The sequence below is a fragment of the Gekko japonicus genome, unplaced genomic scaffold, assembly GCF_001447785.1.
Source record: "Gekko japonicus isolate JY-2015 unplaced genomic scaffold, Gekko_japonicus_V1.1 scaffold2797, whole genome shotgun sequence".
NCBI lineage: Eukaryota > Metazoa > Chordata > Lepidosauria > Squamata > Gekkonidae > Gekko > Gekko japonicus.
In genome coordinates, this window is record NW_015176531.1 from 44,520 (window position 1) to 69,067 (window position 24,548).

Genomic DNA, 24,548 nt, shown 5'->3' on the forward strand with positions numbered 1-24,548 from the left:
TTGTTTGTGTGTCTGTCTGTCTGTCTGTCTCTCTCTCTCTCTCTCCCTCTCTCTCTCTCTCTGAGTTGGGAAATACCTGGAGATTTTTGGGGTGGAGCCTGAGCGGTGGGTGTTGCCTTCTGATACACTTCTGGTGATGTCAGGGGGTGTGGCATATGCAAATAAGTTATGCTAATGAGCTTCTGCACCTCTTTTTCTACGAAATGACCCCTGTGCAGACCTATGCTATAATTTGTGATTTGCTGGCATTTGTCATAAGAGGTTGTTCCAGCTTCATAGACGCCACATATCTACCAGCAGCTTCTGTGTGGTCTAAAGAACACTTAAATGAGCCAGCACACAGATACACAACTCTTACAAAGCTTGGGAAAGCTCTAAAGAGCACCTGGGTCCCATTGAAATCACTGGGATGTAAATTCTTAACTCATTCTTTTTTATTTCAGCAGTTTGTAGATGTGCCTAATTTCTTCTAGACTGGCTGCAGAATATCTGGTGAACCTTCCTTTGGCAGGTCACTCATTTGGACTACTTTTGTGGCGATGAGGGCTGGAAGGCCATTCTGATGCTGTGCTGCTTACTTGCCTACTTCCAGGTACTGGTTTCAATCACAGCGGTATCCACATCCCATACTAAGATCTCCATGACAAATCAATTTGTGGAAGGAGTGAGGTGGTGGTTGCATGGTCCAAGTGGCAGATGGGGATTAGATTAAATCTGGTCATTTTCTAAATGAGTAAGTTATGGATGGAGTGTCATCTTGGCTTCCTTACCCTTTGCTCCATAGTTCACGGTGTGTGTGTGGCTTTAAATCAGATACCTGGTAGTAGCTTTAATTCCAATTTTAAACTGTATTTCACTTTAGCAAGGCTTGAGGTTATAAAAACACTTACAGAAATCATGAAACATGATCTTCTAAGGTTAGAACAGTGTGTTAAACCCTACTAATGCCTCAGCTGCTTAACACACACAAAAGAGAGGGCAACTGCACAGAGTGTTTTTGCTTGGATTTATTCCATTTCCTGTAGAAGGTGCTCTCCACCCATAAAGAAAACTCGACAGTAGATGACGAGGAATGTGCAGTATAAAGTTGTAAGCCAGCAGCTTAGCATTTCAACTGATTGATTTATTTTTCTTTATTATATTAGAATAGACCTAGGCCCAGAAAGCTTTAGCAAACATCTGACATTCAGGTGAAAAGGAGTGGGAAAATGTCATGGTCTAGTAGACAGCTGTTTCAGAGCCGCACAACAGGGGATAGGTGTTCATGTTAAAACTTCACCTATTTTGATTTCAGAAATTCTTTTTGTATTTCAATTCCAAACAAAACAAGACTGTTTTATCAGCTGGGAGGGTAAGAAATGCATGTCTTGCATTTGTTATTTCAGGCTGGGAAATGCAAGTGAAACACTGGGTATAGTTCTGGTAACCCTTGGAGATGAAAAGTCAAATGACTTTTGAAGAGAATGCTGCCTAATGATGGGTAAACTTAATAGCCCTTGAATGTCATTGAGTCTGAGACAAATGGGTCTTTTTATTGTCTGTGCCTCCCTATGGAATCTTCAGCTGGAATATGTTAACACATGGCTTTCAGTCATCACTGTGCAGAAATTTAGTGGCAAATGACAAAGCTGTGGTCGCAGCATAGCAACCAGGCCTCTGACAGCATGGGAGTCAAAGGCCAGACCTATTTTGATACAGCAGTACAACACAAAAAGGTCTAGTGATATGGATATGACTCAGCATGTAGCCTTAGAATAGTTTTCATGATGAGCAATAGTTAAAAGTTCTAAAACAGCCCATAAGCTCTGACAGACGAGGGGATGAAAAAACAATGGTATGGATCCAATCCTGTTCCAAAGACTTAATGGCACTTCTGAAGAGGGGGAAACCGTTTATAATACTGCCCTTTTTAAATCCAGTATCCCCCTTCTCCTGAAGCAGTTCTTGAGAATCTACAGACCCCAGAAACAAAATGTCAGAAGTGGCTCAGTGGAACTGCAGTAGAAGAGGGAAGTGGGAAACTCCCATTTCACAAAGTCCATGGATGGTAAGGTATACCCTGGTGTTAGCAGCTATTAGTCTTAGGGGGAGATAGATAATATTTGTTCCACAACACTGAGCTCTCTGCAGCTACCAGACTTCTGTTATAATTCTGAGCTGCACTTGTATTGAGCCATCGTATGTAACCAAGTGAAGGAAAAATATTACAAACCCAGTTTCTTGCTGAGTTTGTGTGCCTGCCTTGCTCTTCTCCTCCCTTCTCACATTAATAATTGTAGTTAGCTGTGACACAGTTTGTATTTGTAATTGTAGTTAGCTGCCCCCTCCCCCCCTCAGGATCCTAAACCAAGTTTATCGCAGGCTAAGAATCATGATTACTTGAGAGTGAGAGACTAGTTCTAGTTAACCCAAGTGCCTGTATTTGTACACAACAGGTAGCTGTAGAGCGTGGTTAACTACGATTCTTAGTATGGGAGGGGGAAAGAGGATGGCACAAGAGAGATCCTGGCAACAAGCTGTCTTGTCTATTTTTCCTTCAATGGTGATTACATGTGATGTCTGATTGCAGCCTCATATTTCCTTTTGTGAAACTTCTAGACCTTATAGTTGCATCAGTAGGTTTGAATATACAGGCAAGGAGCATGACTGAAAGGCTCAGGCTCACCTGTGACTGAATACCTGGGAAAACATATTTAGTACCTCACATTCTTTTTGCACAAAAAGAACACATAAAGGAACTTGTGGAGTCCTGGGGCTTCTAGATCTTCTCTCCCCACAAAAAAAAAATGTTACGGGTTACATTTTAATGGACACTTAGGAAAAGCCTGGAACCGAAAACACAGACCAGATGTTAAGTGCAACATACGGAGCTTGTGGGCTGTGTTTTGTTTGTTTGTTTGTTTGTTTAGTCACCAGTTGTGCAGACTGGAGGCAAAGGGGAGGAGAGAACCAAGCAGCCTTTAAAAGAACCACCGAAGCAACAGAGGAAGACTGTGAACACAAGTGAGTGAACACAAGTGAGTGAAGGAGTAGCACCTGCTACTAGGAACTAAACAATGCTGCTAACTGAAAGTACTTAGCCCAGACAGGACATGGGGCAGAAATGAATAAATAAAAGTGCAAATATATAAAATAATTGTCAAGGAGTTGATACTAGAACATTTCTGAATCAACACATAACTGAACGTTTTAGCCATTCTTTGGGAACAGGAAATCATGGGAAAACTTAGGAAATCACTAGCCATCCTTCTCTAAGCTTCCTCTTCTAGTGTTCTGCCTGTACAAGGGCAGGGCAGACACTGACCAATGCCCTCTCCATATCCTGACTAAGGACTAAAGTACACAAAAGAACAGCAGTCAGGGAGGGAGAGCCCCAGGCTAAAAAGGAAGGACTTTGGATGCTGATGGAGTTTCTCAGGCAGCTGCTTCCTCAGTAGCTTTACTTCGTCACAGGAAAGTCAGCCTATAGCAGCCGAATTCTCACCCCTCCTCTGGCCTAGTAAAACTTGCCATCTGTTTAAGGGTCAGGGGAGGAAAAAAGAGTGCCAGATTTGCAACTTGCCATTAGACAGGAAATGGTCAAAAGTCCATCTCTTGTGTCAGGAACCTTATTGTCTGCCAGAAGCTTTTTGATTATATGCACTGAGATCATTGTCGTTGTCTTACTACTACACCCTGCATTGTGTAATTTCATTTTCTACCTCTCCCAAAAGTCCCAACCCCCAACATTTGACAAAGCATTTTAGAATGACAATCGGAACAAATGGAACATATACAGGCACTTAAGACAACATGCACTAATTGTGTCTAGACCAAACCACATGACACAATATGAAGCACCTGAGCTGAGAATAAACTGTTATTGTTTTCAACCATTGCCTCCCCTCCACACTGACTCGCCAAACCTCTTTAAGGGGTGGTGCATTGTTTCTTTAACCAGCAGCAGGGATAATTTAAAAAGTCACGAAAGCTTTGAGAAATACTCATAATGTGTGTCTGTAAACTGGAAACATGGGGTCTTACACTTCTTCTATGAGATAAAGTAGGGGTTGAACTAGAGATCACAAAGGAAAATGTGGGTTTCTCAACCCAGTTTCCCTTGTTATTCTCTTGTGTTGCTAGGTAGGAGGGACACTTTCAATTAGCTAAGCTAAGAGAGAAAGAGAGAGAGACAGAGAGGGAGAGAGACTGAGACTGATTGGCTCACTCAGCTTATGACCAAAATAAGGTGTTACAAGACTGGGTGGGGATTTGAACCATGGTCTTCCAGGTCTTGGCCTGACGCTGTATAGTGGAAGGCTTCCTGGCATTCTGCTGCTTGGGGGGGGGCGCTAGGATTGCCAGGTCTCTTGGACCTACCGGCGGGGGGGGGGGGTGAACTTACTGGGAGCAGGGAGGAATGCTGAAAATAAACACCTGAAACCAAGGGACCCCCGCCTGCAGTGGGGGGGGGTCTGGCATCCCTAGCAGAGGCTGATGTCACTTCTGGTAAAAAACACTTTTACCATAGAGTTTTTGTAAACTCTAGTGCATCTAATGACATCACATCCTGTTTTATTCCAGAAGTGATGTTAGCATGCCTGCACACCAGGCCTCAATCCCTAGTTTTTCTGAAGGATTGCCAGCTATGACCTGGCAACCCTAGCTCTATACCACACTGGCTTTTCTTAGTCATTCTTAGAATGACTAAAAACTAAATAATGTTTTACAAAGTGTTTAAGCTCACATAGATCAGGCCTCCTGTTTCCAGTTTAGGAGAGCAATGGCAACCCCCCCCCAAATCATTTAATGTCAATGACTACTCAACTTATGTGATTTTTCTACGTATGTCATTTTGAGTTAGAATGCCTGGACATTCTGGTCATTGTTGAAAAGTGCCTTGCATAAGACAAATTCAGACAGTGGCAGACAATGCAATAATGGTTCAGATAAACCATTTTCCACAAACCTTTGCACAATTGAAAGAAACAACTATCTGTACTTCCAATCAAAACAACAGATTCACATTTCATATTCTCAAGTTTTCTGGTTTAATTCAAAAGGAGACATTGATCTGGGCATGCTCCATTGAGTTCCAAGTGTTTCTGTCAGGTTTCAATTGATTCTTGAGAAATCAGAGACTACGTTGCTCAGAGAATGTTGACAGTGGTTTGGCCAGCAATGGCACCAGTGGAAAAGAAAAAAAAAATTCTGCTGTCTTTGAAAGCGTTTAGCCTTTCAGGAAAAACTGCTGTAATCATTTACCCATTTACCTATGTGAACTACCCTGGTAATATGCCCAGTTTGGCAAGGGTTCAAGGCAAGCTCCTTTCCCTGCAATGAACCTAATACTGAGAGGGTAATACAAAAAACAGCTGTGTCACATGAGCTATGGCTAAGTTGATATTACACCTGAAAGGCTACTGTGCGTTTTGTGGATATCTTTCCATTTTTCCTCATTATATGGAACAACTCATACTTAATTTTCTGTACTTAAAGCTTCTCCCCATTCACCTCTTGGTTTTAAACTCCTGAAAGACCCCACCTAGTAACAGATGAAACCCAGGTACCCATCCCCCTTTTGTGTCAAAATGAGCTTGATGATTAATTTGACTTACTTTCCAAAACAAGGAAATAATTGTTTGGTTTCTGAGCCCATTCTAAAGTCTGCATTCCACTGTGCTTTCCATAACATCATTGGGTCTGTAAAAGGAGCCCAAATGCTGTGCTACAACTATATTTGAGTACATGAGACTATTACCACCTTCCCCCAAATTTACATGGCGATGGCTGCAACTAAGAGAGAGGCTGCACAGGAAGCATCACCTAAAAGCCTCCATTATCCTCAGGGAAAAATAACTCTGAAATGGCAGCATTGTGCTGTAGTATCATAGATCCCAGGAACAACTACGTGAAGTAAAGCCTAATCAGCAGTCTGTGAGCATATGCATACCGCCTAGATTTTTTTGTTTGCATGTTCAGGCTGCAATCCTAAGAACACTTTCCTGGGGATAAGCTGAATAGAACCAAATGCATAGAATACAATTGCCAGGTGGGGCCTGGTGGAAGGGTTGCCTAACCCTTGGTCAGGGTGGGGGTTCCCCTGATTTGCAGGGGCTCCAATCCGCTGCCAGCCAGCTAGCCAGAGGGGGAAGCCCCCCTCCAACAGCCCCTTTTGGGTTGACATTGAAAGTGTGATGATGTCACCCAAAAGTGATGCCATCACACCGGGCACGTTCTGTGTTGACGCTCTGGCATTTTGGCCAAAACTCTATTGTTACCATAGAGTTTGGGGCCAAAATGCTAGAGCGTCAACATGCGATGTGCCCAGCATGATGACGTCACTTCCAGATGACATCATTGCAACGCATGCAAGAAGATCCCAGGAGGGACCTGAGAGCCCCCTGCTAAAACCCAAATAAGACCTGGCAACCCTACCCAAAGGTCTCCCAGAATTACAACCTATCTCCAGACTAGAGAGATCAGCTCCCCTTGAGGAAATGGCAGCTTCAAAGACTGGACTTTATGGCATCACATTCCTTCTGAGCTTCCTCCCTTTGCCAAACTCTGCCCTCCCCAGGCACTACCCCTAAATCTCCATGAATTTCTCAAAGCAGAGTAGGCAACCCTGGATTTACTTCTGAGTAGATTTTCTTTAGAGTGCACCAGTAGAGAAGTGAATAGTGTCTGAACCTCTCACTGCAGCTAGATCATTGTTTCCCTTTAGCCACATCTACTAGCTTCCTCGAGTAGATATTCCTAGAATTCTTCAGAGTGATGAGGATGGAAATTTTTTCATTGGCTTTTGAATATTGGGATGGATCTTGTGGAAAAGATCTGCACACTTGGGGGTGGGGGGCAATTATCACTCATTCTTTCCCTGCAGCAGCAGCAGCAGCAGCAGCAGCAGCAGCAGCAGCTCAACTCCTCTCTCATGCTGCTTTTAAAGGTCTCCCATTCCCTAGGAGCAGAATTTTTGGGGGTATTTCAGCCTACAGTGAGATGGGGAAGGCAAAAAAGTCACATTTCCATCCACTGAAATTTTACATGAGATCCAGCCCACTGTCTATTGCAGCCTGTCACAATGCCACTGGCATCCCAACTTCATCTTATCAAGAGCCTGATAGATCAACCTTATAAAGGCCCCGGTCACACGGCAAAGTTGCCGCGGGAGAGGCACGGATGGTGGGCAGATTATCCGTGCGCAATCACACCCCAACATCTGGGAAGTGGAGTGCACCCGTGGCTTACTGCCGACAATGCGAGTTAAAAAACTAGTACCTCCAAGGTACTAGTAAATGTTTGCCACGGGCTGCCTCCAGACGCCCGTGGTGTGATCGCGCCTGAGTGCGGCATTCCCCTCTGGTCCCTCGTTTACCCACCGGCGCCGAGGGAAGGACCCGTGGTGTGCCGCCGGTGCATCTGATCACGTAATCGCGCATCAAACTGTGCCAGGGCAATTAGCCATGCCTCCCCCCCGCGATATCCGGCCCGTGTGACCGGGGCCCAATACAGTATACGACATAAGGTAGTCAGTGTAATAACATAATACATTCCACTTACTATGCAGTAAGCCACCAGGGCCCCTTGTGCAAAGCCTGCCAATACATCTGACGGATGATGTTTGTGATCAGATACACGAGACAGTCCTGTGTAAAAGGCCATCATAAGCAGAGTAAACTGCAGCAGAGGACGTAGCAGGCGGGCTCCTCTCCAGGTAAACCTGGCTTGCAGATACAGCTGCAAAGGAAGGAGAGGACAAAACATTATCATTCTATTCACACATTCGTCTGCACACAATATGACATAGAAGCTACAGAAATCAGGCATTACAACACAGGTTCTTTTATTAGTGCAAGACAGAGGTGATTAGGATTCCCCTAATACTCCAGTTTACTGGGACAATATCTATACATTTCTTGCATGGGCTTAGCATCACACCAAAGATGTGGAAGAACTTTCCTCCAAAGGCAGTTAGGGGCTAAGAAAATACCATGCTAATCCTGCATGTTGGATCCTGTGGATACAACAGCATCAAATTGACTGCTGGAGGAGTGGGAAGAAGGGAACATCTGGGGTCTTGGAAAGGGACACAGTACTTTTACACCATATTCCAAAAGCATAGTAACTTGATGTATTAATGATGGATTTTTAAACTGAATTACACCCTGGGATAGACTGCACTTTTAAGAAAAAGTCTTGAGAAAGCTGCATGCTGAGGAGAAATTCAGTCAGATTTCTGAATTCAGTTGAATTTCAGCTTTAGCTGAGAGCAATTTAACACAAACAGAGAAATGGGGGGGGGAAGTTGGCAAGGAAGTTTGGGAAGTAAACAAAGACTCCCATTTGGGCCAAGGAAAGGGGATAGATCTTCTAGAGAGAGAAGAAAATTCCCTACCCTGTCAAACAGGGAGTTAGCTCTGAAGAGTGCAGAGATTCCTGATCTGGTCTGGTAAGAAACTGCCTGTAGAAACCTTAAGAATCAGTTAAGAACTCAAGATGAGTACTGGTGTTTCAAGAGAAGGGTTTGGGGTACTGGAAAGAGTATACCAGCCTCAGGAAACCAAAAGAGTCAGAGAATACTCAAAGAAAGTACACTGGAGTGTTTGGGAAGACACTGGAACAAAAGCCTCTCAAGATAAAGATTTAAGTAACTATAAATAGCTTAAGAAACTCTCATTAGCTTGAAATACAAGAACTAAAGTCTGTGCATGTACTGGTTTTACCTCAGAGTTACCTCAGAAATTTCATCCCCTGGTTTCACCTGACATTTCCCCTCCATGTCAAATAAAATATTTTGTTATTTTTGAATTTCAAAATGTCTTGAGCACCATTTAAGTTATTTAAGTTAGTGGGCACTTTTCACCCTCGAACACAGCACTTTGTTGGAAAGGATGTGGAAAAGTTTTTATACTCTATTTTCTCCCCAATGGGAACCTAAAGCCGCTTCCTACAGCATTCTCTCCTCCTCCATTTTATCCTCACATCAGCAAGACTGTGGGGTAGATTAGAATAGAAGAGAGGTCACCCAGCAAGCTTCTGTGGCAGAGTAGGGAACTGAACCTGCATCTCCCAGTTCCAGTTCCAAGTCCAAAACTCTGAACTAATATGTCACTTGTACGTAAATCTGCATCAAACTATAGGTGTATTTTCTTCTTGTTACAGTTTTCAGTTTGGAAGTTATCTAAGAATGTGCATAGATGAATTTGTCTTTACTTTGTGAGCTACCTTGACCAGGTCCCTGGAGAAGCAGTGTATACATTCTCTAAATGCACAAGAGTCCTTCTGGTTCACACCAAAGGTTCATGCAGTCTATTGTTTCCAGTAGGGGATAGCAAGATGAGGGATGGGCACGAACTGCATTTTTGTGGTTTTAGTAAGAGGGAAAAACAAATCAGCAATCATTCAAGGACTTAAACCTAAAACAAAGTTATTAAAATGATGTCAAATGTGCATTGTTGCCCTCTTTCTACCTTGCACTACCACACTTATCCTGATCTAGTTTCCTCTCAAAAGCTTTGGGCATAATCTGTTTCCTTGAATCCTGCTGGAATAAGCTTACTAACATACAGGTATGACCAGGGGCTCACCCAGAACGGACCTCCAGATGACATAGATCATTTCCCTATAGGAAATGGCAGCTTCAGAGGGTAAGGCCGTAGTACTGTCAGCAATGTATAATGTATGCAGGGAAGATAAGCATGGCACCATAGCTATTATGTTACACCTGCTATATCACACCTGTTCTAGGTTGTAAGCCTGCAGGCAGGGTTGCTTGCTTTCCAAATAATCAGTGTATGGCACCTATCCATTGAAGCCCTTTATAAATAATACATGTTCTTATTCCTATAATACAGAGTACAAAAACAACTACCCACACATTTTGGGGATGCCCTAGATGTCTGCTCTTAAGAATAAAAAAATACACCATGAGATTTTAAAATTCCCTGAATTAGCTGAATAAATAATAGGCAATCGGATTAGGAGTTAATTGCTAAAGGTCTGGTTCTGAAACTCACTGTTGAACTTTCCCTGTGCAACTTGTCAGTATTTTCTTATTAAAAGTTCAGGTAACTTGTTAGTAGGGGGAAGGCACTTCGCATTCTGGTGAAAAGTTCACTTGGTGAGGCTATCCAACGTATTTCACAGCTGCAAAACACCACAGCACTGAATGGGAATTTGAGGGCTGAGCTCCAGAGAGCCCTGGCTCTACACTAGTGATTTAGATTCAGTTGAGTAGCTGTGGCCCCAGTCACATGGCAAAGTTGCCACGGGAGAGGCACGGATGGTGGGCAGATTATCTGGGCGCGATCACACCCCAACATCTGGGAAGAGGAGAGCACCCGTGGCTTACAGCCGAAAATGCGTGTTAAAAAGGTAGTACCTCTAAGGTACTAGTAAACGTTTGCCACGGGCTGCCTCCAGACTCCCGTGGTGTGATTGCGCTGGTGTGTGGGATTCCCCTCCGGTCCCGCGTTTACCCACCGGTGCCGAGGGAAGGACCCGTGGTGTGCCGCCAGCACGTCTGATCACGTAATCGCAGATCAAACTGCGCCGGGGCAATTAGCCACGCCTCCCCCCCCCCGCGATATTCGGCCTGTGTGACCGGGGCCTAAGTTCGTCTGAAGGAAGGGGGTTGGACTCAAACTTTGTACTTGTGATTTATGTTGCTCTGTATGCAAAGGCCATTTTCTACCACCAATACTCTTTCTTATTACATTTGCATCTGACAAAGTGGGCTCCAGGTCTCCAAATCTTCTGTTGTATTATCTAGTCTTTAAAGGGTCACAGGACTCTCCTTTGATATTTGATGAAAAGATTTGGAGAGGGAGATTGCTAGACTGGCTGCAGAGCAATTCTGAAAGGTGATTTTTTTCAAAGGGGAAAATAGTAGAACAGCTTGACTTTCCCATCACTCAGGCTGGCTGGAACCCCAGTGAGATAAACACCACTTATAATTTTTTGAAGAATACAGAGTTTTTAAAAAATCATCAAAATCATCTCGGAAAGAAAAGCTCCAATATTTCCATGAAATGTCTTATATGGGTCCATTACCAAATGTTCTGTTGGGATAGTGTTTGGTTTTCATTAAAATAATACTATGGGCTAGGGGTTGAGCGGTCAGAAAAAGGAGCAATACATCACAGCATTTTATATCTGTGATGAAGTGAGCGTTTGTATCTGCTTTCCTGGTTGTCATTAATGCAGATTTAAAGTTACTACTCGATATATTAAGGCATATTTTCCAAGATTACAGGAAACTTGATCCAATGGGTGCCCAAAGAGGATTTGTATTTCAACAGCAATGGCACTGATACAAAACTATTCCCATCTAATAAGAAGAAAGTGATGTATATCTATGGTGGACTGGTTGAGACTCAAGAGGGCTTTTGTACCTTTTAGAAATGTACAGAAGCTGGAGCTTCAGGTGCTTTCTATCTTTCACCTTGTTATTATAGCAGCAAAAACCATACCTGATGGAACTCTCCTTTTGATGCATCTTGCAAGGCACAGGAGATCTTTAAATGGCTAAAGGCTGCGATCACACGCACAATTGGCCCTGAGATAGGCGCGAATGCCAGGTGGATTTAAAGGGCGTGATCAGACAACATCTGGGAAGCACCCCACAACCGTTGACAACCCATTTTGCTCCGCTGTAGAAGTGGAGTTAAAACACACCGGGGAAAGTCTGGTAACAAACGGGTTGCTACGGGCCACGGAGGGACTTTCCCCAGTCTGATTGCTCCAGCGCGCTCTCATGGCATTGGGATGGTCTGATCAGGCCATCCCAACTCGGTGCTGTTGTTTTTCCTCCCCCTTCTCAGTATGCGCATCATCGCACACTCCGTAGGGAGCCCTCGGTGCTGAGATGCGATTCATCGATTCCCCATTTAAGCACATCGGGAACAAACAGCAAACCCCCCCCCCAGACTCACCCGTGGTTGTGTCTGATCGTGCAGTGGCGGGCTGCCCCCACAGCTTCAAAGGACTCGCAATTGCAAGTCAGATTCCTCCAGAGGGAATATCTTCGCTTCCCACCCCCCCAGTTTATCTAGCATGTGTGACTGCGACCGAAGTGTACCAAAATCACCTTTTAACTGAAAAATGTAAATAACCCTCTTTTGGCCAAACTTTTACTATAGTTAGCAAACAAATGTTTGCTACAGTGTGTGAAGGGTTATCTAATGAATGAATCTAATCCTATGTCTCTGTTCATGAAAACCACCCCATTCCTCATCCATGAACCAGTTTTTGTCATTGATATTATCCTGCCTTCTGTCCTCCTTATATCCCAAAGGCTTTCATTATAAAATAAAACCAAGCTAAGGAAAGCAAATATTTAATGTAAAAAAAATCCAACTGAATTTAAGTTGTTTTCACAGCAGACAGTAAGTGAATTACAAGTGGGTTTTGCTCAAGCCTTGAACTGCTGCTAGCTCAGGCTTAGGAGGTTTATGGAGGCGCCTGTGTGGTATTTATACAGTAATATAAAATAAGCAATTTCTACTGTGGGCCAATAAGCAGCAGCAGGAAAGCATTACCCAATAGCATAAAGAAGAAGGGTGTGACAAAACTCAAAGGGGAGGGAAGAAAGCGGTGACCTGGTGACCATATGTACTAGCAGTTGTTGGCAGACTTCTCAAACCAGTTGGCATAGCAGCTTCACCACACAGAAAACTTTCAGGGCGATATGTAATATGGCCACGATTAGGGAGGGGGCTTCCATGATGTCAATGGGGACAAATAGGCTGTGCTTATACAGTGATTCTATGCAAATTCATGTTCATTCAGTGACTTATAGAGCAACGAAAGAAAACTAATGGGTAACTGCCTACATGTATTTTCTTAAAAACTTTGGGTTTTAAAAAAAATGCCTTAGCAACCATAGTTATAAGGATCACAGGAAGATCATGTATAAGCCCGTACAAGTGCTAAGATTTCTGGCATAATTGTCCAGCCTGTTCACTAACCAGATACAATTTGCATATCAAATAAGATTAGTGAATATATATATCATGGTCAGTACAGAGTAACCTAGCCTGGTTGCATGAAAGCATCTTTAGTGGCTTCATGGAGGTGCTCTGGGTAAGTTTTGCGCTGGTTGAAACGCATTTAGTAAATATGGGAAGTCTGTTACAATAATACATGAGCGTCAATGGCTGGGGGGGGGGGAGATGTGGGCAAACTAAGCTTAGCTCATAAAGCTGCTGCTAGGCAATATTTCTGCTGTGTAACAGCTACTGTGTTGCGTTTAATAACAATTGCAGGTAGCCATGGGGGTTTGAAAATACAAAAACCAGCAGTAATTCAGATTCCCCTGGACACTCAAGGCCCACATTCAAATGACGGCTTAGCGATTCAACTCACTGAATGTGGGGTGTGTTTTAACCTACATCATAAGGTTGTCTGGGGGGTAAATAAGATAGTGGTTGTAATACTTTGTGGATTGAAAGTGCTTTTGCAAATCATCCATACTTTTAGAGGAAGTTGAAGTCATTTCAGATGAATGAAGAACCAAGTCTGACCTTGCCAAAGTTAGGTGAGTTGAAAACACATGAAAGAGTAGAAGACAAAATCCTTCCCTTTGTTGAGTCTGGCAGTTGGGAATCGTCACTGATGTTTATCTAATGACTAACATACTGGCCATGATCCCACTGAAGTATAATCAGATGCTTGCTGTTTGGTGTTCCTGGAGTCATGAACACTCTGTACTAGGGTTGCCAGCCTCCAGGTGGGGCCTGGAGACCTCCTGCTTTTGCAACTGATCTCCAGCTGACAGAGGTCAGTTCCCCTGGAGAAAATGGCTGCTTTGGAGCGTGGACTCTATGGCATTGTACCATGCGGAGGCCCCTCCTCTCCCCAAACCCCGCCCTCTCCTGGATCCACCCCCAAAGCCTCCAGGTATTTTCCAACCCAGACCTGGCAACCCTACTCTGTTCATCTAGCAGTTGAAGTATAGTGCAGTTATGGGAACTCAAAAAAACAGCATTCAGGATAACTACCTCGGGGGTTGATTTCATAACATGGCACAACTGAATAAATAAAGAAATAAATCACAACCTAATAAATAGATAAATACATAAATAAATGTCAGAGTAGTTACAAAAGAAATCAATTTAACACAGTATGAGATTTTGGAGGCAACAGTCTATTTTATCAGATGCTTATTTAAATTTCTCTGCCATGTGCTCTGTGGTGGGACCCCATTGCAGAGAACATGGGAAACCAGAATCTCTTCAGCAGAAAGGGTCAGTATTTCCACCAACAAGATATAAGGCATGGATGAATTATTCGGCATCCTGCACATTCCCCCTCACCTCATTTTATTACTCAGGGAGCTCTAAGATGTACAGCAAAATGCAGGGCCAAATTGGACAGAAACCAGTTCTATATTTGCAAAAAATAAAGGCTAATCTATTTCCACATACTAATAGACCAATATGTTAAATAGTTGAATCTGGCAGCCTGTCTTCTTGAAGCAATTCAGAGCAGAACCAGATGGTAGGCAAACAGTCCCCTTAAAATCCATGAAAGAGAATTTCACTAATATGAAATTCAAGAAAAAGAAAAGAACAAAAACTCAAAAAGAGAATAGCTTTTCTTTTCTTGAGGGACTGCTTTACAAGTTATAATTTTAGTGTGGTGCTGTAGTTCTCTGATTTATACTCCCTAATGTAAGGTGAGAAGCATATTTATGTCTTTTCTTGTAAGCTGTAAGGAAGCCTATAGAATCATAGAGTCATCTAGTCCAACCCAATGCACAATGCAGGAAATTCACAAATACTTCCCCCCTCATCCCCAGTGACCCCTGTTCCATGCCCAGAAGATGACAAAAAACCTCCAGGATCCCTGGCCAAACTGGCCTGGAGAAAAATTGCTTCCTGACCCTATAGTGGCAATCAGCATTTCCCTGGACAGCCACAAGAACTAAGCAGTGATGCAACCCTTCCTGCCCTCCCTTCTCATGATCTGCCTAAGTTCACAGAATCAGCATTGCTGACAGATGGCCATATAGCCTCTGAAAACCTCCAAAGAAGGAGAGCCCACCACCTCCTGGGGAAGCCTCTTCCACTAGGAACTGTTCTGTCAGTAAGTTCTTCCTAATGTTGAGCCAAAAACTCTTTTGATTTAATTTCAACCCGTTGGTTCTTGTCCAACCTTCCAGGGCAACAGAAAACAACTCTACACCATCCTCTGTATGACAGCCCTTCAAGTACCTAAAGATGGTTATCATATCACCTCTCAGTTGTTGTCTCCTCTCCAGGCTAAACATACACAGCTCCTTCAACCTTTCCTCATAGTACTTGGTCTCCAGACCCCTCACCATTTTTGTTGCCCTCCTCTGGACATGTTCCAGTCTGTCTATATCCTTCTTAAACTGTGGTGCCCAAAACTGAACACAATATTCTAGGTGAGGTCTAACCAGAGCAGAGTAAAGTGATACCATCACTTCATGTGATTTGGACACTATACTTCTCTTGATATAGCCCAAAATCACATTTGCCTTTTTAGCTACCACATCACACTGCTGACTCATGTTCAGTGTATAGTCTACTCAGACCCCTAGATCTTTTTCGCACATACTACTGCCAAGACAAGCCTCCCTCATCCTATAATTATGCATTTGATTTTTTCTACCTAAATGCAGAACTTTACAATTATCCCCACTGAAATTCATTCTATTCGTTTCAGCCCAGTTTTCCAGCCTGTCAAGATTTTCCTGTATCCTGGCTCTGTCTTCTACCATATTTGCTACCCCTCCCAATTTAGTATCATCTGCAAATTTAATAAGCATTCCCTCTATGCCTTTATCCAAATCATTGATAAAGATGTTGAACAAAACAGGTCCCAGAACAGATCCTTGAGGCACTCCACTTCTCACTCCTCTCCAAGTGGAGTTCATGCGCATGGGAGGGGCTTTAACCCGACTCACTGTTCATTGTTGGTCATACGACCTTGTTCGGAACACGTTCAAAATGCTCGATCTCCGATGCTTGTCCCGGTCAGCGATTCTAGATCCATACGGACACTCAGTGGCAGGACCGTCAGGCACTGGCGAAGAGGTTGCCCCCCCAAAGCCTCATGGCTAGGAGCCTTTTGCCAAGGCTCTGGGGGGGTGGCAACCTGTGGCCCCCCCAATCCGCTGGTGCGCAGATCACATCCCCAGGAGGTCCAGGAGATACATCTGCCAGCGCGTCGCCATAAACCGGAAGTCTTTTTTATTTCTCAATTCTTCAAAAAACTGTTTATGGAACCACCTTGGCTTCTTTAGGCTCCTCCCATTTTTCCTTCTCACAGGAATTGTTTGTGATTGTGCCTTCAGTATTTCACTTTTAAGAAACTTCCACCCCTCTTGAACTCCCTTCTCCTTAAGTATTTCTGACAATGGGATTCTACCCAGCATAACTTTAAGTTTGTCAAAATTTGCTTTCCAGAAGTCCAACCTGTATGTCTGACTACGTACAGCTTTTACCTTCCGCAAGACTCTAAATTCCAAAATTACATGGTCACTACTACCCAGGGTGCCCACTACTTTCACCTCATCAACCAGTTTTTCCCTGTTGATGAGAATCATGTCCAAGATAGCAGATCCCCTTGTTTCCCACTCCACGTTTTGCAAAATGAAGTTGTCAGCAAGACAAGTCAGGAATTTATTGGACCTTTCATTTTTAGTAGAGTTGGACTTCCAAAAAATATTAGAGTAATTGAAATCCCCCATGACCACTGTGCCCCATCTCTTTGAGAACTTTGTAAACTTTCATAGGAGTGTCTCATCCAAGTCCTCTGCCTGGCTTGGTTGTCTACAGCAGATCCCCACCATAATATCACTATTATTTCTTTTATTTTTACCCAGAAACTCTCAGCTGGACTTCCATGCTCAGATTCACGTATTTCCTCACAAGTATATACCTCCTTTACATATAATGCTACTCCTCTGCTCTTCCTTATTTGTCTGTCCCTTTTAAATAAGTTGTACCACTCAATCCAAATATTCCAATTGTGAGTGTCATCCCACCCAGTTTCAGTAATGCCTATTAGGTCACAGTTGTTGGCTAACACCACCATGGGATGGATTGTGTTTTTCCCGCTCACCTCCAGCTTCCCCCTTCTTCTCACCGCCCCCCCTTCTGGTATGCACTCCTAGCTCATCCCGTTATCTCTCCTGTGGCCTTGGAGCTGTGCTCAGCCGCGCCGCTTTTTCCTGCTGGTTTTTCCTTTGAGCGCGCTTGCTTGCCCCTGTTCATTGGCCTGTGCCTTGGGGGGGGGGGGCCCTTGTATGAACTGAGTATAATTATCTGTCTTCCCGCCTTACCCCCATTCCTGACACAAGGTGTGTTATATGATGACCTAAGTGCTTTCTTCAATAAACTGCACCTTTCTTAAAGACTGTTGTTGAGCATGATTGACTTGGGACTCTGACAATAGTCCCCTTCCTGTATTAGGCCTTCAAGTTCCTTCTGCTTGTTTCCCATTCTCTGGGTATTAGTGTAGAGACATCAGAATCCATGTTTGATACACCCTGAGGTTTTTGTTTCTGTACTTACCTGCAAGTTAATGTTACCTAGCATATGTGCCACTCCTCATAAAACCTTTGTGTTCTTATCTCCCAGTTATTGGCATCATACTAGGCTTTGTAGGCACACAAAACTACCGCAGCTACCCAAAGTACTTTCCCCCCAGTGGAGACACTAAAAACATTTTTGTATTTTTAAATGTTACCGTTTTAACTGGTATACGACATGGTTCTATAATTTAAAAAACTGTTTAAAATATAATGTGTAAAGCAGCTTTCAGGAATGCAATGCTGAATCTGCAGGAACCAAAAATGTGCAACCTGGCAAATTGCACTCCCTACAGGGCTATAGCAGGAGAAGGAGAGCCCTTTAGGGACAGACTCCACAGTGAAAGCTTCCTTCACCTAAAGCCAAAGAAGAGGAGGAGAAAATTAAGACCTTGTGGGAGTGTTTGATGTTAGTCAGCACTTCTTTAAATGTTATGCTGTATGTTTTAATGAAGAAAGCAGCAGAACAGTGCTTTTTTTAATGAAATAATCTATCAGTCAGGCCCACAAAGCCTAGAAGCAACTCCTCTAGAGTTTCAGAATCAGAAGTAGCTTGGATGGCGGCAATTAAGCATGTGTAAGTTTATCAGGGGCAAATTTTACAATAAAACCCATATGTGCCGTCCCAGTTTTGCAGAAACATCCAATTGTTTGAAGATTTCTGCTCTTTTATTAATCCAAAATTAACAATGAGTTCTTCAGGTAACATGTTTTAAATGTTCAGAAGCTCCTCAGTCTGGGAGGGGGCTTCCCCACCACCAGCCAGCTGGCCAGCGGGAGGAAACTCTGCCCCCAAATGACATTTTGGGGTACTTCCAGTAAAACCGAAAGTACCACCCCTGACTCGATGACGTCACTTGGGAGTGATGTCATTGCACTGGAATAGTGTTGCCAGTCTCCAGGTGGTGGCTGGAGATCTTCTGGGATTACAACTGATCTCCAGGTGACAGTGTACTCTATGGGATTATACCCCACTGAAGTCCCTTCCTTCCTCAAACCCTGCCCTCCTCTGGCTATACCCCCAAAATTTCCAGGTATTTCCCAATCCAGAGCTGGAAGCGTTGTGCGGGGACGCTCTGGTATTTGGGCAAACTCTATAGTTTTGAGGCTGAAAAACCATAGAGTTTCACCGAAATACCAGAGCATCCCCGTGTGATGTCCCCCTACTTCCCAGAACAGCCCTCAAAGCCCCCCGCTGGCAGAGATAAGGGATCTGGTGACCCTATAGAAAAGGGCAACACCATTTCATGACAAATGAAAGTGGTGATATGTTAAAACAAACTATTTATTCAAAAAACTCAAGACACAGCACTATTGCTATAGCCGGACACATAGTCTGTGTAGGAATTCTTGGGGTCTGGAGTGGGGAAGAGAGAACAAAAAAGGAGTTTTAATATCTTTCATGTTGCATATCCCCTCCTAGTTCACAGGAAATGTTATTTTAGCATCACTGAGAGGAAATGGTGTAAATGGTTACAGAATAACCTTGAAGCATTTGAAGAAAAGTGAGAGAAAAATTTGAGAAAATAAATTCATACAGATCCCAAAACAGTCCGAAAGGTATGGTAATTAAATTACAGAGGCTGCTTCCAGCTTTAGGAGTGGAGTGGAAAGGAGAAGAAAAAACAGCAGGGAGTTGTATGTTAATCTATCTTTTTGGACAGCAAAGACAAGGAGTTGTGGTGTAGAAAGTCTGTTCATAGATATATAAAAGTTCATGCTTAATGTTTGTATAAGTTCAGGCCTGCTTTTTCCCCTCATTTCAAATCTAAGGTTACAGGAGATACGGGGCCCACAAATCTTTTGAAAGTCTTTTTTAAAAAAAAGCTGTTCCCTAATTACATTTACCACAAATCACTCCCTAAATCTCTCTCTCTCTCTCTTTTCCTTTTAAAGAGCTTAGGGGAGTTCCACCCATAATTGACCTGCACTGGGTTCCTTTCACAACCTCTATCAAGCATGCTTCAAGCAGTTACAGTCAGGAAACAGTGTGGCATAACAGGCTGGGGAAAGGAAGGGCAGAGCCATTTTTCATTGACAAAGAAAAACAAGATCAGCCCCACAGTTTTCGATGAAACTATGTGGGCTGGGAAGTCCACCTGCCATACTTCCTGAAACACTACCCAGAAAGCAATTTTTTTAACTTAATGAACCAGATAATTTTTGCTAAATGTATGGAGATACAAGATAAGTAGTCTAACATCATCTCACTTATGTCCCCTGGTACAGTGAAATATGTGTAGGTTTACATTCCCTACTTTTTGTATTCTTACTTTGTCCAGTGAAACTAGGAGTAGAGCAAACAGTACAGATGTGATTTTTTAAAGCTGGATAAGATACTGAGTCCTTGCCACCTTCCTACGTTCATTATTAAAAATGAACAGAAGAGGCTGCTGACTGCCATTATTCTTTATCTACAAAATTCCATGGCACTGTCCCTTTAAAATGGTCCCGTGTATGTTGATTCTATAATAAATCAGTTTTCAAGTAGACATATTTTTAGTCCTCTAACATATATTGATAAAGTCCATCATGGTACAGGAAATACTAATGCCTCTCTTCAAGAAATTCTGGTAAAAATGCCCAAACATTCAAGTACTGAGAAGGAAACTCTTAATTCCATTCATCTGGTAGCACTGCTGCTTCTGTGGCACATCGTTTTGAAATGAAATCATGACCAGAAACTGAAATGAACCCTTTTCCACATTCTTGACTACATTAGTGATCTAATGTATCACAGTTTTTGCTACTTTTGCTCTATAAAGTCTTATATACAGCTGAAAGCCATAATGTCAGGGAGGACATAATTGATCATAAACAACCTCATATTTACTTATATATTTACCTACTGCCCTTATAGCCTACCTTTATGAGATTCAAGGTGGCTATAAAATGCAATGTTGAGACGGTTCTGCAAAAAAATGGACTTCTGCAGAATTTTGTATCATGCATGATGACATGGAGAGAGGTTAGAAAGAATGCAGTGCCCAACACAGGGAGCTTGCAGACATGACTGGGCCCGCGGCTCCCTAGCACCCAGTTACATGAACGTTTCAGCACCAGAGTAGGGATGCTGTGGATTCTGCCTTTTGCTGCAAATGCATTTGACTGTCAAACTCACCATGTTCTAAGGTGGTGATCTGATGTGAGGAGGTGGAGGAGGAGATTGGATTTATACCCCGCCCTTCACTCGGAGTCTCAGAGCGGCTTACAAACTCCTTTCCCTTCCCCTCCCCACAACCCACAACAGACACCCTGTGAGGTATGTGGGGCTGAGAGAGCTTTTTCCAGAGCTGCCCTTGAGAGAACAGCTCTGATAGAACTATGGCTGGCCCAAGGTCACCCAGCAGCTGTAAGTGGAGGAGTGGGGAATCAAACCCGGTTCTCCCAGATTAGAGTCCACACACTTAACCACTACACCAAACTGGCTGTGAGCTGATCAGTTGGTCTGTTTGATTTGAACCGAACAGCTGTTGAACCAGTTTGCATCTGGTATTCCAAAAACTGCTCACGGACAAAGATCCTGCCAATTCAAATTGATCAGCAGCTATTAGTGTCACTAAGGACTAGTCAGATGAATGTTGAAGGGTAGGATTTTATTGAAACACAGCATTCATTGATTATGTATATATATGGTTTGTGAGTGATGCAATTGTCTATTTAAACAATTGTCTGCTGAGCAGAGCAGTTACACAGCAAGGATGGGAATGTAGTAGAACTCAGCTGGGCTGTGTGAGAATGCCTGTGTGTGAAACGGCAACTACACAGTGGAACAACCTACCAAACACCCAAAAACAGATCAATGATCTATCAAACCAATAATCAAAAAACCAAGTGAACACGATATGAACTGAGCCAGTGGGAGAAGCATTCCTAGAGCAGACTAAAGGCTCACATGGATTAACTTGACAGAGTGAACCAATTAATTTTTTTTTTAATCTCTTAGCCACGTTATTCTCAATCACAAAGATTTTAAGATCATAAGGCTTCAATGTGTGAGCAGGTCTCCAGAGAGGTGGCAAGTAAAAGGTTTGTACAAATGACTTTCAGAAATAATTCTTGTGTTCTTCTTGATAAGTATTTGCTGCACAAGCATACAGTACATACCTCACTACCTTAAAACATATATTGGAAGAGGGTAGTTTCACATAGCTCTGTAAATGTAACTCTGTATACATTATGTACCCTCTTGTAAATGTTATACATAATTTATTACAAGCCAAACAGAATTACACTTACCACCAAATAAAGCATGGTGTAGAGGGAGAATGAGGCATGGCCAGAGAAGAAAGATTTCCTGAAAGAAAGAAGTAACAAAGTAAAGCCACCATTACACAATGTGAACGAATGGACAAACATCATTCACATAACACCTTTGTACAGTAACGAGAGACATTAAAATGGTAGATTCATATGACCAAAAGTTATTAAATGAATCACCAAGTCTTTTCTTAGTTTAAAATTCAAGATTGGCTTAAATACTAAACAGGAAAAATAAAGGAAAACAGAATATCTCTATATTCAGAGCAATGTAATCAAGAATGTATTTGTTTACTGTATTCTCTGTGATTGTCTAAACAGGTGGATTTGAATAACTGGTGTAATTTAACGTGTGTACCTAGAGAATCCAAGAACTGTTACATTATTTAACATGTGTATATAGGTATCATTCACATCTTTGATGAAAATTAAATCATTGCACTTGGACACACTCCCAGGTGTAGTTCAGTTCTCCTTATTGATAGGATGTCCAGAGAGTTACAGTTCTGTAAAGATCATTGAAATATATGAGTCCTCCCTCCTACCCTCCACACCTATCTCACATACTATAACGATGGCATTTAAATAAAATTCTGGAGAGATGTCATGTGGCCCAGATTGTTATGCTCAGTTGATCAAGTGATAATTTCCTCTAATGAAATGCACATCCATAAGAGGAAAAGAACTTTTCTGCCTTCCTTTCGTGCTGCATGGCACTGATCTCCCTGAAATGCTGCTCATGAGGCACAGGGGATCCAAAAGAAACAGCCTGGGGGCAAATAGTGGCAGTCATCAAAAACTGCTCCACCTCGCTTACATTTGTGGAAACTATTGCCAGCATCCAAGCATTTGATTTATTTTTGAAAAAGGCAAACCACCTAACACTGAAAATAGATTCAGGTGGGTAGCCATATTGGTCTGAAGCAGTAGAACAAAGTTTGAGTCCAGTATTCCCAACTGAGTTTATTATTTCCGAGAAGTTTAAAAACGATCCCTTGTCGGTACAGCTTGGTGTAATTTCGTTCTAATTTTTATTTGTTTCATTGTTCTCCTTGTTGCTGTGTTATGCCAATAAAGGTTTATGCAAGAGAGAGAGTCCAGTGGCACCTTTAAGACCAACAAAGTTTTCTTCAAGGTATGAGCCTTGAAGAAAACTTTCTTGGTCTTAAAGGTGTCACTGGACTCAAACTCAGTTCACCTGCCCATGAGTTCAGTTTCATTTCCATACTGAGCAACAGTTCCTTCCACAAACCATAACTGTAATAATGATTTTAAAGAGTTCTGAATTTTCAAAGAATTTCACATGTATCACTTTATAATTCTGACAGCCATCCAGTGTAAGGCAGGTCACGTCATAATCAGTGGGTCAAGATCTAGTTCATGGCAGATATGAAAATCAAACTTAAGACTACTAGCAACTATGCTACACCAGTTCTCAAACAGTAAATGAACACAACATATATTTATTGAATATGCATAATTCAAAATACTCTGGGCTTCCACAAGGTTTTATTTTAGGGAAGAAAAAAAAGGAAATTTCCAAATATTAAAAAAAATGCTACCATCAATGTATGTCAATGTATGACCTCAAATTATTAAGATTCCTTTTTTTCAACATGTCAATTACCCAAATATTTTTAATGGCACATCTAGGACTATACAGATAAATAGAGGCATCTTTTTTGGATCAAATTACACAATTCTGTTTCTATTGAAATGAAGTTCTTCTTACCTGGCTTCCTGGACTTTGCTTTCATCTGCATTAAGGCACCGATAAACTTCAATATAACCTTTCGAGCAGTTGGTTAGTGTAATATTTGGATTGCAAACCGCCAGGAAATTGGGTCTTAAGCGTCCAACAGAGACTTTTGCAATGTCTGTGAAAGATTGGCTGATGGCACAACCAAAGGCAAAGCAACCAACTTGTTTGTACAAAGCTGCCACATATGGGTTCTGGATGAAGGATCTGGATTTCTCCTTCAAACAGTGGATCCGATAAAACTCTCCTATTATGATCTGTAAGAACAAAGATTTATTTTTATATTATTATTGAGAACCAAAAAACCCCCAACCCTTATCTTCCATGACTGGGCCATATGATAGTACAGATTGAGGTGATGAGAGAGGAGGTCCTATGACTGATAGACAACTTAAAAACTGATAAATCAACAGGTCCAGACAGCATACATCCAAGAGTTCTGAAAGAACTCAAATGTGAACTTGTGGATCTCCTGACAAAAATACGTAATTTTTCATTAAAATCTGCCTCCATTCCTGAGGACTGGAAGGTAGCTAATGTCACTCCCATCTTTAAAAAGGGTTCCAGAGGAGATCCAGGAAATTGCAAGCCAGTCAGTCTGACATTGATACCGGGTAAGTTGGTGGAATCTGTTATTAAGGAAAGAATTAGTAGGCACATTGATAAACAAAAACTATTGAGGCAGACTCGGCATGGGTTCTGTAAGGGAAGATCTTGTCTCACTAACCTGTTAGTGTTTTTTGAGGGAGTGAACAAACACTCCGTCAAGACTTGCCAGCCACAATTGAAACAGTATATGAACTGGAAAAATCTTGGCCATCCTCTGGTCCAATTTTATTTATTATTTATTTATTTATTTATTAGTTTGATTTATATCCCGCCCTCCCAAAGGCTCAGGGCGGCTCACATGCGGCAAAGCCGAGTGTAAAATACAATAAAACATATAGTAGAATACAATATTTAAAATCACAATAAAACCTTCCTCTA

The 24,548-nt window shown here is 42.4% G+C and overlaps 1 protein-coding gene across 2 annotated transcripts in view; it reads right to left on the minus strand.

Annotated features, from left to right (window-relative positions):
- The window catches only part of PLPP3 (phospholipid phosphatase 3), an 80,955-nt gene that overhangs the window by 15,824 nt on the left and 40,583 nt on the right, over window positions 1-24,548 (minus strand). Inside the window, exons 3-6 of one of the 2 annotated variants that reach the window (XM_015427433.1) lie at window positions 23,535-23,818; window positions 21,782-21,839; window positions 7,543-7,719; window positions 6,897-6,971 (exon numbers count right to left, since the gene is read on the minus strand). In XM_015427433.1, coding sequence (XP_015282919.1) covers window positions 6,912-6,971; window positions 7,543-7,719; window positions 21,782-21,839; window positions 23,535-23,818 — 579 coding nt within the window. In that variant the 3' untranslated portion in view covers window positions 6,897-6,911. Of the gene's footprint in view, window positions 1-6,896; window positions 6,972-7,542; window positions 7,720-21,781; window positions 21,840-23,534; window positions 23,819-24,548 lie in introns of those variants that run through there. The other variant, XM_015427432.1, reaches the window with a different exon arrangement.